We start from the raw sequence: 18,512 nt of genomic DNA, 5'->3' as shown, positions 1-18,512 counted from the left end.
AACCTGGCCTCAAATTACTGTTCCAATCTCATCTTCCACTGTTCAAGCCCACATTCTTGCCATTCTCTCAAAATACCAAAAATCTTTCATGTTTTTGTGATTATTCACTTGCAAGTCGTTGCTTGTTAGTAAACAAACAAATAAGACAATGTTTATCTTCAGTCTCACCAGCAAGAAAACATACACAGTAGAAATATCGGAACAGTTACAAAGAAATACTGCAGAAATCTACGATAATGTTGCTTGACCTACAAAATTCAATCGGGCTATTGATCAAAGTGAAAATTATAGGAGGATAAAATGAGCTGTGGGTGACTCTGGAGGCAGTGAATGTGTGCTAAGTCTGGAAAAACTGAAAGACACAGACTAAGAGAAAAGAAAGGAGCCATTCTAAGTCACAACATGGGCAGAGGTAGAGATCATGCAGTCTCAACGAGGATGATGTTGCCTCTAAGGGGATCAAAAATTTTTACATAGTACAATGGTTTGTGGACCTCCAAAGCTTATCCCTACCCAACAAAATCTCATTCTTTGGTATTTAATCTTTTATATTAGAGAAAATTTTCTCTTTAGGGGCATAATAATGAAGAAAAGGTTGAGAAACACTGATGTAAACTGAAAGATCAACTGTCCAACATAGTAAGTGGTGGAAAACTGTAGATGGTGTGGATTCAAGGCAAGTTTGTGGGGAAAAAAATGCAGTCCAGAGAGAACCATTATTTATTTTAGCTTAGGGAGGGTTTGATGGTGTCCTGTATTTAAGCATTCCCTTGTTTCATTAACTTCTTTAACCACTAAAATAATTCTACTTTATTTTTTAAACTAAAAATGAGTCTTTGCCAAAGGGAGTTGTCATAAAACTTCAAATAACTTTTAAAAATGCTCATTCCCTCAAAGGTTGACTTTAATAATGTTTGGAGTTGCTCCAATAAGATCAGCAGAGCTCAACTAACACAAGTCAGAAACAATCAGACAGATACCTTCCTGAAAACACTCAGGATGTGGACAGTCAGGATTGATTCTACCAAAACTTATATTCAATTCTTCAGACACAATCTGTTTACCTTTTTCTCATGACAGATTTTTTTTTTTACTGATTCTAACTGAAACTCATGTTGGCAACAGAGAACTCTCATTCTAGCACTCTTGGATTTTTTGAACTTCTCTTGTAAATCTTCTCTCATTTAAACAGAGAGGAGATTGAAGGTCTTAAAGTCCAAAGGATCTCTTAGGCTGTTGCTAAAATAATCCCCTAAGCACAATCATTTGACCTCAAAGTTAACAGTAGTACATGTGATCCAAATCTATGTAAAAACTTTTGTAAGAGTCAACACTTTTCATCAGAAGACTGCATCCTCTTAACTCTCCTCATCTTTCCTCTCTGTAGAGCACAGTGGTTAAAGGTATGGTTGTTAAGTCAGATTACCTAGATTCAAGTCTTGGCTTTGCTACTTAATATATGAATTTAAACAAATTTCTTTACTCTTTCTTTACCTCAGTTTCCTCCTCTGTAAAATGGTAAAATAACTGTACTTCCTGTTTTGCCATAACGCATATATCAATATGTGGCTGGTGAGTAAGGGAATGACATCAGTATAACATGGAAATTGTGTTGGTTCGTGTGCGATTTTTCTTTAAGAAAGTGAAGCCAGAACAGCAGAAGTAGAATTATAACTTTCAGCAGGAAAGGAAAGCTTTCCAAAGGCATGAGCCCTTATAACTGTATTTCAAGAGAATGGAAAATAAATAATTGCACAGGGGGCCCCCTCTCCAGAGAGGCATATCCCCAGCCTTGTACGTCTCTTAACTGCTGCACTTCCTCTTGTGCCCACCTGAACAGCAGCCCCATGGCACTATGCACCACTTCTATCGGCATTATTTTAGCACTTACAGTTTATTATTTTTGTACATTTTTAATAATTTCTGCGGGAGCAGCCTGCCTGAGCTGACCAATTCATCTCCCAATTATTGTTTCTGTTAGCACTTTGGTTGCAAAGTTTCAAAAGCTACCCCAACCCTATTTTTCCTATAAGCTCTATTATTTTTAATGCAGGATTCTTCAAAATGCAAGTCTTTTTCCAGGAAAAGCTGCATTTATCATTTACAGCCCCAATACTGGTGTCTACCACCTAAGGTAGCTATCAGAATCAGATGACAATCTATGCAGAGTTCGGAACAATGTATGGCACACAGGAAGCAATCATTAAATGCCAGTAGTCACTGTTACTATTAACCTCGGTTATGTTCTACCCAGACAAATCTTTAGGTTCTTCTCTCCCCTGTTTCTGAGATCTGGAATAATATGCCCTTCTCTGTCTTACAAGTTCTAAATCTAAAATTCAAGTCTTTCAAACAACCCAATTATTAGTCCAGAATCAGTCATACCCTATACCATGTTTTCAGCATCTACATCTCGACTCTCAACTTAATATCAGATGCCTGGAAACAAAAACTCAATGAATCCCTATTCTAAAACTTGAGATGTGCTTAACTATATGTCTAGAAACTAAAAGAAATTAAAAATAAAACATGACTTCAATACAATCAAATAAATAAGCAGGCCCTAAAGATGGTGAGATAAATAAGATAAAAAAAATCCATAATCTCATTTTCCTTTTAGTTTCTTTCTTATGTAGTTTGTGTGGAAAATTTGAATTTATAAGGACAAGAAATGCTTATCATTCTCTTAATAAACGGGAGGGTCAGGAAAGGATTATAAGAACAGTGTCAAAGGGAAAGAAGATAACAATGAACAGAAACTGCAAATTGTGAAGGTCAACTTTACCTCTGTAAGACAGCAATCACGTAAAGTTATTTCTCAAGGTTAACATGTGTCATCACACATAGTGCAGTCCCAGCATGGTGAAGACGCTCAACAATTGCTTAATGATATTAATGGAATGGAAAAACTATGTATGCTTTTACTTACTTTATAAATTAAACTGTCCACCAAAAGGTCATGTTGTATCACATTAGTCTTAAGCTGCTCATAATACAAGATATCCTAGATTTAAAAGTAAAACAAACAAAAACATTAAAAGTCAATCAAGATTTGTGACGACCTAAAGGGGTGGTATGGGGAGGGTGGGAGGGAGGCTCAAGAGGTAGGGGATATGGGGATATATGTATACATGTGGCTGACTCACTTTGTTGCACATCAGAAACTGACACAATACTGTAAAGCAATTCTACTACAATAAAGATGAAAAATAAAAAAATAAAATAAGATGTTAAATAAAAAAAGTCAATCACATTTATAAAGTCAGCCTCAAATAAATAATGCATTTAATAAATAATGATCATTAATAGTATTATAAACACTAAGAAGATAGGATTTTATTTTATTCACCGTCACAGTCTCCCTGCCTGGCCAATAGTAGATCATCAATAAATAGACCCAATGCCATCCCTTAAGATAAAATCTGGTACCTGGTGGGTATTTAATCCATGTTTGCTAAATTGATTAACTGTAATTCAACTTTAATAGCAAATGCAGTATTTATTAAGTAATTACTCGGTGCCAGGAACTGTTTTACCCACTATACATGAGTTAATCTATTTAATCCCATACCAACAAAATAAAACTGTTCAATGATTATTATCCCCATTTACATTTGAGAAATTGAGGCCCAGAGAAAGAAGTAACTTGCTGTCCAGGGCCACAAAGGTAGTAAGATTTGATCTCAGGAAAGCCCCAGAACCTATATAAAAATCCAGAATGACTATACTGCCTTTCTTATACCTAAATTATTATTAAATAAGAAAGTTTAAACATACTAAATCATCCCTGATAGTAAAAGCAATCATAGAGCACATGAAAAAAATCAGGGTTTTTTTAAGAAGAAAAATATTTTATTATTCATTTTTTAGTTCAAAATATACAGAATCCTATGTAGTTAATCTCTACATGATTTAAGCACAGCTTGAGAAGGTATATAAGTTTCCAAAAGATAATGAGAAACACTCTCATCTCCTCTGGCTAATGGACAATAAGAAGGGTTTAGGACTTTTAATGACATTGATCAATAGACTCAGCAGTGTACTTTTCTTTACATCTGAGTCCAGGCTTTTAAAAAATAAAATAAAAATCAGTTATAGCACAGGGAACTCTGCTCAATATTCTGTAATAACCTAAACAGGAAAAGAATTTGAAAAAGAATAGATACATGTATACGTATAACTAAATCACTTTGCTGTCTACCTGAAACTGACACATTGTTAATCAACAATACTCCAATACAAAATAAAAATTAAAAAAAGTTGTGGGACTTCTCTGGTGGCGCGATGGTTAAGATCCCAGCTGCCAATGCAGGGGACACGGGTTCGATCCCTGGTCCAGGAAGATCCCACATGCCTCGTACCAACTAAGACTGTGTGCCACAACTACTGAGTCTGCACGCCAAAACTACTGAAGCCTGTGTGTCTAGAGCCTCTGCTCTGCAACAAGAGAAGCCACCACAATGAGAAGCCCATGCACCAGAAGAGTAGCCCCCACTCACCACAACTAGAGAAAGCCTGTGCACAGCTACGAAGACTCAATGCAGCCAAAAAAAAAAAAAATTTGTAATAGCAAAAAAATCAGTTTTTAAAAAATAAGAGACTATGGTATTATAATATTAAAAAGTCTAACTCTAAGCAGTGATAAGATTAGGCTAATGTTTAATTTAATAGAGAATAAGAAATGAAAAGGAAGAGAGGAAAGATAGGAAGGAGAGAAGAGGGGAGAAAAGGAAAAAGAAGACAAGACAGAGGAAGGAAAAGAGGAAGGAGGGACATAAGATGTAATCCAGTTAAGCTTCAGGCTAATAGTTGGTCAGGGTGTTCATAATAAATAATAAAGGTTAAAAAAAAAAGGTTAAGACTAAGTGGGTAGCAGTTGTGTTACAGAGAGATAGAAATATCATCTCACTACTTTAGCTGATCCCTGTGTTCCTCCGAATCCCTCCATCTCTTAGGCACTTTAGCCCTGGTTTCCGCCCATATCCCAGTACTGCTTGGCTCCATCGGAACACCCCAGTCTGTGTGATTCTTTCTGAAGATACTCCCTCAGATAAGGGTTGTGGGACCAGGTCGTCTGGGACAAAGAAGAATATCTGTTGCATGCATTTGCCTCGGCAGAGTGGTGTCCAGCCCTACGTTTCCTGAAACACAGTTTCTCTGTCTTGAAAGATGCTTAATACACAATTTCTCTGATTTGAGGCAAAGTGCTCTTTGTATAAAGATAATCTAGGGATTTACTGGCTATTTTTGGTCATTTTAATTTTAATTAAAAAGCCTTACTTTGTTCTCATGTTGTTTTGATTTCTTACCTAAAGCAAAATCATTTTACTACTTTATTTACCTTCTATTGTATTTATTAAATCCATCTCTCTGGCTAGAATCAAAGAATATTTTTAAAGGCAGGAATAGCACCTAATTCAAATATCAATCCTTGACAACTGGCAAAGGGCATAGTATTATACTTTAATGTTTTCTAGCAAACGCAGTGGAAAAGCTAAGATGTTTAGAGTTATGTCTGTTTTTAAAAATAAAATAAATTTAAAATTACAAACTGATATATGACCATTAAAGTAAGTGAAACAATCTAAAGCTGAATAAAGAAAAAGTAATAATCTTTTCTTCTTCCCTTTCACCACACTGATGAAACTAATGTTATTTGTATTGTATTTGTAACATTATTTGCAATTTGTATTCTTCCATATTTTTCTCCATGCTTATACAAATATATAATCGTACTTAAGGGGTTTAGTTGTTTTTTTTTTTTTTAACATAAAATGGAATCATTCTATACTTATTTTTCAGTTTCTAGTATATATCATGGTCATCTCTTCATATCTTTCTAATAACTACACACACTTTAGTATTTTTAAAGCTGTGCTACAGATGTATCACAATTTATTTAACTATTCCCCTACAGATGGTTACTCAGGTTGTTTCTAGTTGTTTGCCACTACAAATACTGCAATAAATATCCTCGTGCATATATGCTTTTGTAGCTATGGGATAACCTGGCAAAGGTAGGATTGTAGGCTGAAGGCTATACGTAAATATCTTTATGTGGACTACAAATTGCCTAACTACTTTCCAAAAAAGTATCAATTCAAATTCCCACCAGCAACCCATGAAAGCACAAAGTTTACCTATATCTTCACCATTTTAACATTTCCATGGATGAAAAATGGTTATCTTGTTGTTGTATTAATTTGCACTTTCCCAAATACTAATAAAGTTGACATTCTTTCATACACTTACTGGCCATTTGAATTTCTACTTCAATGATTTACATATTTTTCTATTAGATTACATTTATTTTATTAATTTGTCAGACTCTACAATGAGGATTAACCTTTGTCATTTGTGTTACAAATGCTTTTTCTTCAAATTAATATGTGTTGTTTGATTTTTATTTATGGTATACATTGACACATTTTAAAAAATTCTTTATGTCTTTGGATTTTCTTGCTTCCCTTAGGCAAGGCTCTCCTACACCACATGTTTATACAAATATTTTTCTAATTTTTTCTAAAATTGATATTTTTAATTTAAATGTTTATAACCTACCTGGAATTTATTTTTATATACAGTAAGACAAAAGTTTGACTGTTTTCTTTCAGAAGGATGGTGATTAGCATCATTTATTAAATAAACCATGCACTTCCAATTGAAATAAAACTTCAACACTTTTCATCAGAAATAGATTCAGCAGGCAGAAAATCAGTAACTTCAAAGGTGAACTCAACAACACGATCAGTCAACTGGATATGATGGACATCAATACACTACTTCAGCCAACAAGAGCAGAATACACATGCTTCTCAAGCTCATATGGAACATTCACCAAGGTAGACCACATTCTGGGTCATAAAACATAGCCTTAGCAAATTTAAAAGAATAGAAATTATACAATGTCTGCTCTCAGACCACAGTGGAATTGAATTAGAAATCCATAACAGAAAGATAACTGGAAAATCCCCAAATGCATGGAGATTAAACAACATACTTCTAAATAACACATGGGTCAAATAATAAATCTCAAGAGAAATTTTAAAATATTGTGAACCAAATGAAAAGGTAACTTATCAAAATTTGTGGGATGCAGTAAAAGCAGTGCTTAGATGGAAATTTATATAATTGAATGCATGCATATATTAGAAAACAAGAAAGATCTAAAATCAATAACCCAAGTTGCCACCTTCGGAAACTAGAAAAAGACGAGCAAATTAAATTGAAAGTAAGCAGAAGAAGAGAGATGATAAGAATTAGAGCAGAGATAAATGAAACTGAAAACAGGAAATCAATAGAGAAAAAATTTGGAACCAAAAGCTGGTTCTTTGAAAAGATCAATAAAACTGATGAGCCTTTAGCCAGGCTAATTAAGGAAAAAAAGAGAAAGGACACAAATTACCCAAATCAGAAATGGAAGAGGACACATCACTACAGATCCTATGGACATTGAAAGGATAATAAAGGAATACTATGAGCAATTCTCTGCTCACAATTTTGATAACCTAGATGCAATGGATCAATTACTTGAACAAGAGAAAATTTGCTGAAACTCACACAAGAAGACACAGACAATTGGAATAGACCTACATCTACTAAAGTAATTTATTCAATAATTAATAACCATCAAAAGCAGACAGTACCAGGCCCAGAGGGGTTCATTGGTGAATTCTACCAAACATTTAAGGAAGAAATTTTGCCAGTCTTCTACAATCTCCTTCAGAGAACAGCAGAGGGTATACTTCTTCATTCTATAAGGCCAGCATTACCCTAATACCAAAGATATTATAAGACAAGAATTTATAAAATATAACAATTACCAATAATAATAGGATATTTTAAGAGTATTTTGTATAAACTCTGGCAAAATAGATATTTAAATGCAATAAATTATAATTGTAAAAAGCAATCTTTGAAAAGCAAAGCAGCCCAAATTTTTAGCATCAGAGAATATTTAAACTTTAGTATATGTATCTATTTGATATTTTATGCAGACTTACACTATCTTTTTAACTAAAGAAAAAAGGAAATATACTCTCAGGAAGTCAAAGAACTCACAGAACAGCCCTAACATTTTATACGTAATTGTTCATTAAGCATTTAGATGAGCTGACCATTTCTAGACACTTGTACAAAATGCTGATATTACAGATGATGAAGACGGAAAAAATCCCTGTCCTCAGGTACTCGGTCCAGAAAGGGAGGTAACCAAATAATGTAAGTGTGGTATGTGTTTCTCCGTTAAGTCTTTGCCTGCACTGGTTATGATGGAAGAAAAAAGAAGGAAGTATCTAACAGTAGTGGTGATGGAGTTGGGAAAAGACAAGGTAGAGGAGACGTTAGGAAGGCTTCTCAGAAAAGGTGATAGAATAAACTGCATGTGAAAGAAGAATAGAGTGTCCAAGAGGACAAAATCTGAGGAGGTTTTTTTTTTTCAGCGAGAGAACCGCATGGTGGGAAGAGAGGCAATTCAGCATCTCTTGGATGACGACAAATATATTGAGGTAAGGATTATCTTTTTCTTTTAGATATCATGAGTCTGATATACTTTTAGAGCATGTATTAGAGTTTTGTAGGAAACTGGAAATAAACGTTTTAGGCTTAAGACAAAGTTTGGTTGAAAACAGACTTGAAGCCGTTACGGAAAAGGTGATTGTGGATGAGACAGTCCAGGGAAAACGTGCAGGGTGAAAAGAGGATCAGAATTGAATTCTGAGAAATACAAGCACTTGAGGTCTAGCAGAGGAACCCAAATGCAGACTTGAAAAAAAGAGAAAGAAAAAGAGGGAAAGAAGAACTAAGAAAACAGGATGAACTACATTAAAGACCAAGAACATATCAAGGGCAGAGTAGATAATAGTATCAAATGCAGTAGATGTAAAGACTAAAATGTGGCCATAGTTCCTTGGCAACTTTAGCTAGGATAGTTATAGTCATGCCAGACTGGATGATTTATGGGATTAAGGAGGTAGGAGCATCTAGCATAGACTTTTCTTTCACAAGTTAGATGTAAAAGTAGAGGAAGCAAGAAGAGGTGCTAATGCAATTAAGTTTACAGTTTTGGTAGAAGGAATCTGAATGAGTTCCTTCTGATGATTTCTATTTTATCTGGGTAAGAGAAGGTGAGATCTTTCGCTAAGACTCTGAAAAGAAGTGATCGAGGAGAGTGAAGGACAGAAACAGGGAAGACTAGGTGAGCTGACCAGAAAGTTCTGGGATGGGTCAGGCATTATTGCAGAACTTTAGGTCAGGTTGTGAAGAATCTTACTGTGAAATCATTACAGGAAATCTTAAATGTTAATATTCATCTTTGCTACTTTATCAGTAAGCAAGAACCTAGAGCAAAGTATAATACAATTTTCTATCTTCTTTTAATTAGCAAACTGAAATTAAGCAAAAACATTTAAATATGAATAATGTTTACTAAATTTGGATATTTTGATCCAGAGATCTACAGATCTGGAGAAAAGAAAATATATAAAAGCAAGTCTTTTAAATGTATCACATATTTTCTTAAAAAGAGAAAAAAAATCAAAGTTAAATAATATTCTAGTAAAAGTACTAAATAAATTAACTGCTAGGAACTTAAAGCATTAAATTCCAAGTCTTTCTGTCGAGGGAAGATTTTAAAAATAGCTTTATGAGTGTGAAATTTGAAATACTCCATTTATCTCTCTAACTCCTCAACTATGACGCATTTGTTTGTGTAGCTTATTTTAAGTGACTGAAAAGTAATTGAATAGGGACTTCCCTGGTGGTCCAGTGGTTAAGAATCTGCCTTCCAATGCAAGGGACATGGGATCAATCCCTGGTCGGGGAACTAATATCCCACATGCCCGTGGGGCAACTAAGCCCACGAGCCACAACTACTGAGCCTGTGCTCTGGAGGCCACGCTCTCGAGCCCACCCGCCACAACTAGAAAGAAGCCCACGCACTGCAACTAAGAGCCTGCACACTGCAACGAAAGATCCCACATGCCACAACAAAGATCCCATGTGCCACAACTAAGACCTGATGCAGCCAAATAAATAAATAAATAAATAAATATATTTTTTTAAAAAAACCTTGCTAAAAAAAGGTAATTCAACAAAACGTTTTGATATTCCTCATAAGAAGTAAGTATTCTCCCTCTCTCCCCCTCCCCCTCTAATATACCACCTACAATAATTATTTTGGAACTGCCATAGTTTGTTCACACTTTTACAGTGAAAATAAGTGTAAGTGATAGTGTTTTATTCAGTAAAATCAAGATTGCCTTTCTGATAATATTAATTTCTATTTATAGATTTGTCATTTTGAATATAGAAAATCAAGATAACTATTAACCCCAGAATCCAAATGTAAAAACTTCCTTTGAACATTATACAGTCATTATATGAGATTACTACTTTCATTCTACAACAATACTTCTGGAAAAATTCTAAATCTATTTTTGAAATCATAGCAGTAGCTGGTTCCCCTGCAGAGACAGGACGTTAATTTAGCTCCTGATCAGTGAAGTTGGTAGGTCATCTACACAGCTAGATTAGGACAAGAATTACTACCTCTTCTACAGGAGTTGATACACTCACAAAAAATGCCCAACGTACACTTAAAACCATTCTGTAAACTGTTACTTTTAAAGTGTCACCTCAAAAGGTTAGCAGCATTATTTGGTTTAAAACTGCTCTAAAATAAATCACAAGGTTATCCTTTCAAAAAGGAAGCAAATGATTTTTGATAGTGCTGTTCAGAGATGCAGATTTAAAACACGCGCGCGTGCGCACACACACACACACAAGCATACATGTATAATTTGCAAAGGTTAGAGGTGTAGTTTTATTATAAAAGCTAATTTTATTATAAAAACAAGGTAATGTTTGATTTTTTTAACAACTGTATTATTATAAATTATAATTAATTTATAACATAATTATATGTAATATGTAATTATTATTGCTATTAAGTTGTAGTTTGAAGAAATTTAACTCACTCAGTGACTTATTTCAAATAAGTTGGGAGAGCTAGCAGCTGAAATTAGGTCATATAATACCAAACAAAACCCATGTTTTTAACCACTAGACTAGGGAACTATTAGTTTGCTATTTATTAAAATCTTTAAATAGATGAATTACAGAATAAGTGGGCTTACGCAAAAAAAAAAAAAAAAAAAAATTCTCCAAAATATTTCAAAAAGAATCAATGTCTTACACATTTTTCTTTATTGAGTCTACTACCTGTCTGCTAGTGATTTCCCTTCACGTTCATTTTATTTCCTAAAATATAATGTTCTTATACTTAGAAAAATAACATTCCCACATAATCTGTCCACTTTTAGAACCATAAAAATCATGCATATTTCGAAAGTAACTGTAGGGACAAAGTACTCATTTACACATATCGAGTTGTCCATCTTTATTTCTCCCTATAATAACTTCCAGTTCTACCATACATCTTCACTGATCTAAATTGGTGGACTCCACTTCTTAACATTTTACTTATTGTTCTGTTGTATGTATAGGCTTACACTGTCCAACTAATTATTAATAACAAAAACTTCTATGTTAAGTACATGGTGATTAAATTATATGTTAATCTTGTCTTAGAACTCCCAACTACAGTGAATTTGAAAATTAAAAAGGCAGTAAATATTACACTAAGAAAAAAATATTTCTATTTTGAATACCGCTCTTTGAAAAGCAAATATCAAATTTGGCCCATCCTTTTTCTTCTTACCTCGGGTTGACTGGAAATATTCAAGATGAGAGCCCATAGCTCAGCTCTCAGGGCGGTGGGGCTTCCCTGTCTGACGTACTGTTGAGCAGCAGCACTGTCTTGTTCTGCTAGAACTGTCAAAAAGGTGTATTAAAACCTCATTAGCAAATTCACAGTGTAAGAAACAGCACTGAAATCTTTAAAAATCTTTTGGGAAGCTAACATTTCAACTTTATATCTAACACAATTTCATTATATCTTAACAATCTTCTTTTACTCTCTGATTTTTGATGTGGTCTTATTTTCAGCCCTGTAAGTTTCAAGTCGTAAGCTCCTCCACCTCCTACCCCACCAGGTGAAAGTTTTTAATGTAGGTACCTTGAGTTCATTGTGCTTTAACTATGGCTCCATAGATTTGAAACTAGTGATGCATATATAGAATAATTTTTGGATTTTATGATCACATGAAGTCATACCTACAGAAACCCTAAATTTCTTGTGCGTATTCTATTGAGTCATGAATGTTCTAGTATTTGGAAGTGGTATGCTATTTGAAGTATTATGACTAAGAATTCTAAAGAATGTAGATATCCATTCTATTAGATGACTTTTTAGCTATCTGCCAAAACCAACAGAAAAGAGGGATTTTTAAAGAAGTAAAAACAAAAAATATCCAATAACCTTTTAAAAAGGCCAAATATTACTCATAAGCAGTCAAGCTCACAAAATTAATATATTATCCTTTTGTTGTCATCTTTATTTTAATGAAAATACTAGCTATTAAGTCTGGAAATTAAGCCCCCCTCCAAAACAAACAAACAAAACAAAAAAATTAAAAAAAAATAAAAACAAAAGAAGAAATACTGGCGGGAGGCAGGGGGATGAAATGTCTCTTCTAAAATAGACTCTGATGATGGTTGCGTAACACTGTGAATTTACTAACAGCCACTGAATTGTATGTGTGGTGGGGGTGAATTGTACAGTAGTTGAATTCTATCTCAATAAAGCATATATATTAACAAGGAGGCAGGAGAAAAAAGAAAAAGAAAGAAATACTAGACAACTGCTGATATTTGTCTAACACTACTGTTTTCTTATATTTTCTTCTTAAAAGAAGGAAAAAAAATCTTACACTAAATGAAAATGACAAGACCAAAAGAAACAGAGACCACATGAAATAAAAAGAGATAAAACATATTCTTTCACTTGCAGTTGTGTTTAATGACAATATCATATCATACAAATGCAGTCTTCTAAATAAATAGGATCCTGAAAAATTGAACTAGGGAATTTAGAACATGAAAATATAATTGCCATAAAAGGTTCATTCTGACATAATGACTTACCTGCACTTCATATTTCAAAGACAAAACAGGATTTATAAAAATAAAGAATCTTCAAAAGATGGGGAAATTTTATTCTCCAGAACGCTAACAGCTGCTTCAGTTATTAAGTCCCACCATTGTGAACAGCTGCTAGGAAGTGTGACAGTTATTATCTTCTCCTGATGCAGAAGCATATTCCTGTTAACACTAATGAGAAGGGTGTGGGCACATCAAAGAGAGAACCTGCCTCTGATTTTCAAATGAAATTCTACTGCTCAATGGATTAAGCTAATATTCTTGAGAAATGTGTGCCTGCATTTATCATTTCCTTTTTACTAAACCATCTGTGTACTTCTTTATCTGACATTTATTGATAAAGCCAAAATCATGCATTTCCCCTCTTTATAAAGAGTCCCATTGTTTTATCTACATTGTTAAATATTATTCCTTTTTAGGCCTTTAGCTTTCCAGAGACTAAATTCCAGTTGAGGGTATATGATACAGACATTTACTTGAGATTGTCTCCTTTTCAGAAATTAAAATAAATATCATCAAAAGCTTACCTTTTTGCCCAATACGTACATGCTCATTTTCAAAAAGTTCTAAAAATGATAAAATAAAATAAAATAATTTGACACAAATATAATCAGCCACGTTTAGAACAATATTATGTATATTTTTTCTGGTATTGATGCTTTTAATTATTTTCAAAGCTGAAGGGCTCTACAGGAAGCTATAAGAATATTTATCTTTATATGTAGAAAAATCTTTTTTCTAAGCTGTTTATAGAAATGAAAAGGAAGTTATGTATATTTAATCAGAAGAAAAAAATTGATAAACTAATTTTCCTTTGTTAAAATAATACAGAATATCTTCTCACAACACAAATGTTTCTGTCCATTCATCTTTGATTTTTTTTCCTAAAAACAAAACTTATTGATAGCCTCATTTGCAAATCCCTACTTCTGCTCTAATCTATCATGAAAGCAAATCTAACAAAAGCTTTAATACTATATAGGTAATCCCACTATACAAATGCCATTTAAAAAGATTAAATGGGAGAAACAAAGATTGGTTTTTAAAATATCAATCATAATGGAAAAAACCTCCTAAACTAGATCATATTAAAACCAAGAAACACCTGTTCATCAAAAGACACCACTGAGAGTGAAAAAGTAAGTCACAGAGTGGAAGACTATATTTCCAGTACATATATCCAGCAAAGGACTTGGACTTAGAACATACAAAGCACTTTCCTGGTAAGTCAATTTAAACAAGACAACTATTTGACACAAACACGCAGGAGCTGTGAACCGGTTCTTTACAAAAGAGGTAATCCAAAGTACCAATAAACATATGAAAAGATGCTCAACCATATTGGTCATCAGAGAAATGCAATTAAAACCATTATGAAATACACACCCACCACAAAGGCTAAAATGAAAAAGACTGACAATTCTAAATGCAAAGGAAACGGAGCAAATGAGCTTCTCATATAAAGGTGGTAGGAGCATAAATCAGTACAACCACCTTGAAAAACTGTTTGGCAACATCTACCAACAATAATGCACGCACGTCCCACAACAGCCAGCAGCACATCACTCTCAGGTACGCATCTTACTGTATACCTATGTGCCTAGGAGGCTTGCACAAGAATATTCAGAGCACCATGGACAACAGTCAGCCCTCTATATCTGTGGATCCAGCCAACTGTGGATTCAACCAACCGCAGACTGAAAACATTTGAAAAAAAAAAAATCCAGAAGGTTCCAAAAAGCGAAACTTGAATTTGCTGTGTGCCAAGCACGACACTGAGTCCACGCGAATGACCTGATGTGCCGGCATACCTACTGCAGCTCCCGTCCCTTCGTGGATCCTCCGTCTACCTCCTGCTCTTGTGTGTGAGTATTTTTCACCTTGTGTGTCATTTATCTGTCACTTAGGTTGTGTGTACCCTTCGTTTCTGTGGAAAAATGGCTCCTAAAGAGCAATTATGTGGTCAAAACAATCCCTCAAAGGCTAAGAGGGAGCACAGAGAAAATTAAAATCTTAGATCTTTTGAAAGTGGCATGTTTCTCGCCAAGGTGGGCCATACGATCAGTAAGAATGAATCAAGCATTTGTAGAATAAAGCAAAAAGAAGCTGAAATTTGTGGAAGCGTTTGTGCTGCCCCTACAACAGCAAAAATGGTCTCTGGTTCGTGACAACATGCTTGTAAAGGCATCAAGCGTGTGGCTGGAGGACATGTCACAGAAGCATATCCCTGTTGGTGGCACAATGATGTGTGGAAAAGCACTTAGCCTCTGGGAGCACTCTTGTGAGGGGGCGGAGGAGAACGAAGGAGTTGAAGGCTCGTAAGGGATGGCTGACTGGCTACGTAAAGTGCTGCAGCCTCAAGAACGTAGACGTCACGGGAGAATCAGCAATGGCTGATGCTGAGGCCGCTTCAGCATTCTCAGAAGAAAAAAACTTTCTCAGAAAACTTATAGAAGAGAAAGGCTACCTTCCAGAGCAAATCTTCAGTTGTGATGAAATGGGCTTGTTCTGGAAGGAGATGCCCGATCATACCTATATCCATAAGAATGCAAAGCAGGCCCCAGGGTTCAGGGCCTGGAAAGATCACCTCACGCTGGTGCCGTGTGGCAATGTACCAGGCCACGTGATCACAGGCTTCATCTCCTGAGCAAGCAATCCCCAGGCCCTTAAGAACAAAAACAGAAAATGCTTGCCCATGTTCTAGCAATGCAAGAAGGCTTGGGTGATGGCCATTTGGTTCTTGGAGAGGTTCTACCAATGCTTCATTCCTGAAGTAAAGGGATGAAGGGAAGGGGCTGCCATTCAAGGTCCTCCTCACAACTGACAATACTCCCGGTCATCCCCAGTCTCCCAGTCTCTCTGCTTCACCGACAAGAATGTGGAAGCGATGTTCCCGTCTCTTGCAGCAGTGCACTGAGGTGACTTATACCCACCTCCCCTTCAGGAGGTTTCATGCCACCCTTGATGTTAACCCTGACTGCAGAAGCATCATGGATTTACAAAACAGCTTCACAACTGCAGGTGCAATTTTGCTTACTGCAGAGGCTATAGAGGCCTTAAAGCCTGAGATACATGCTGGAGGCCATTCTGGAGTGAGATAATCAATGATTTCAGGGGCTTCCCCACTACTGAAGCAGGAGTCAGGAATATTGCAAGGGAAGTTTGGTGGGGAAGGCTTCTCTGACATGATCGAGGACAGTGTTGAGGAACACACAAGAGTGTAGAGAAACCCTTACCAACAAGGAACCTGAAGATCTGCTGAAACCCTCTAAAGGTGGTGGTGGCGATGATCACGATGCAGAAGATTTAGAGGAGGCAGAGCCACCACTCTGGACACTTGAAAAACTTGCAGCGGTTTTGCAAGTATGATTAGAGAGAGAGAACATACATGTATGTGGAAGTGCGGACAGGAGTCGCAGGAGGGGGCGGGACAGTGTGAGGAGGCAAAAGATGGGACTTGAACAGTAAAAACAGTGGTTATCTTTGACACGCGATAAAGATTGAAAGATGGTAGGAAGGGGCTTCAGTTTATTGATCCGGGTGGTAATTTAATAGGTGTGTCCAATTCAGACAAACTTACTGAGTCATTCTCTTAGGATTTTGCCAACAAAACAACTTATGTATGTCTAGTGAGTTTTCAAAATTATTTTAAAGACTCTCAAATAAAAAGACAAAATCTAGTTGAACTCTAATAATTATACAAAATTCTATTCAATAATTAATAGTAACCAAGGAGAGGCAAAAACATGTTAGTTTTCAGATATTAAAAAGTTACTAGACTAATTTGCAAATGGCAAGATAAACCTTAACCTCACTCTGACTTTCATTTATTATATGCCATATGGGAGAAATACTAACCAGGAGGCACTTGTGTAGAGTCATCTATACCAAGTTGTCCTGTCGTTAAGCCAAGTTCTACAAAGAATTCTTTCTGAAAAATAACACACAGAATTACCATACATCTCAGACTTTGCTACACATTGTTTAAAAAAACATCTTCACCGAAACATCAACTTAAATGAAAATCACAATGTAAAATAAATCTTTGTTCCATTCAAGCATCTAAAAAAGAAAAGGATATTATTGAACTTTTAAATAGTAATGCGTTCGTCCAAAATTTTCCCTTTTTAAGTAACAAACTAATAAGTAAAAGTAAGGAATAATTATTCTTTTGAGTAAAGAACTGAAAATAGGTAAGCTTTCCTGACACATACGTATACACACAGCACATATAGCACTTATCAACTTTATTTTCTAAATTCACCGTCTAAAATCACCAATATAATTCTGTATCTGTGTTGTCTATGGTGCTGTACCTCACACAGCTCTTAATCAAACAAACACTGCAAACATCCAAAACAACTTAAATTAATTTTTAGGTAAAATTAGACTATCAAGTGCTCTGCTAAAATAAGAATAAATTAGATTTATTCTCCAGACTTCCTCTACTTATCTAGTAATGTCTAAGGAAAGTAATCATGTTTGTCTATTGTTTTTTAAATATATAACAACCCCATAGTGTTCACATTACTTTTATTCCCTAATTAAATATTTCTATTAATATTTGCCTCAGTGTTTTGTTACTATTCTAATTGCTAAAACTAAACTTCCTTCTCCTTTAAAAAATGGAATTAGTTTTAATCCTTCATAATTATATATGATTATTTAAGTTAGTGATTTATTTGCATCCCTCATAAGACAGTCATCAGCCTAACACACACACATTTCATTTTTGTATTGATTTTAAATAACTGTCATTATATTTCAATTTTTAACTAAACTTGATTTTTGTCTATACTTTAAAAAAGTACTGCAATTTATGTTACCTATTTTTAATGACTAAAGAGGTAAAAATTCTAGTGCTTTGGATATTTTTCACTCTACATCAGTAGACCTGTGCCCTAAATCTCAGGTTTCCTCCTCTATGAACATGTATTATTTTTTTCAACCTCTATCAAAGCATATAATTACATCATATTGAAATTGTCTTTTTACTGTCCACCTCCTCACTAGCCTGAAGCTCCTGAAAGACAGAGACTCTCTCTTATACACATTTGCACCTCCAGTTCTTAGCACAGTGCTAAGTGACCCATAACAGAGGGGAGTCAGTAAATAGTGAACCGCACTGCTGAGCTCTAGCTCCAGCCTGCTGCCTCTGCAACAATGAATTAGTGAACAGGAATTAGCAATTTCTCTTTAGAGTTGATAAATTTCAGTTTCAAGAAACTCCCTTTAGTAAGAAAGGGGTAGGGGGTTACAAGGTACAGACTACTACATATAAAATAAATAAGCTACAAGAATTTATTGTACAACACAGGAATATAGCCATATTTTATAACTACAGCGTACATCCTTTAAAAACTGAGTCACTATGTTGTACACCTGAAATGTATAATATTGTACATCAACTATACCTCAAAAAATGTCCCTTTTAATATGCATAAGTCTACATA

General features: G+C 34.9%; 1 protein-coding gene across 1 annotated transcript in view; it reads right to left on the bottom strand.

Annotated features, from left to right (window-relative positions):
- Positions 1–18,512, bottom strand: part of TBC1D19 (TBC1 domain family member 19) — a 142,861-nt gene that overhangs the window by 61,506 nt on the left and 62,843 nt on the right. Inside the window, exons 9-12 of the mRNA XM_057727769.1 lie at positions 16,918–16,990; positions 13,587–13,625; positions 11,720–11,832; positions 2,930–3,004 (exon numbers count right to left, since the gene is read on the bottom strand). Of these exons, the coding sequence (XP_057583752.1) occupies positions 2,930–3,004; positions 11,720–11,832; positions 13,587–13,625; positions 16,918–16,990 (300 nt within the window). The remainder of the gene's footprint in view (positions 1–2,929; positions 3,005–11,719; positions 11,833–13,586; positions 13,626–16,917; positions 16,991–18,512) is intronic.

This window comes from Hippopotamus amphibius, chromosome 3 (assembly GCF_030028045.1).
Source record: "Hippopotamus amphibius kiboko isolate mHipAmp2 chromosome 3, mHipAmp2.hap2, whole genome shotgun sequence".
Classification (NCBI taxonomy): domain Eukaryota; kingdom Metazoa; phylum Chordata; class Mammalia; order Artiodactyla; family Hippopotamidae; genus Hippopotamus; species Hippopotamus amphibius.
This window is presented reverse-complemented; position numbering and strand designations above follow the sequence as displayed.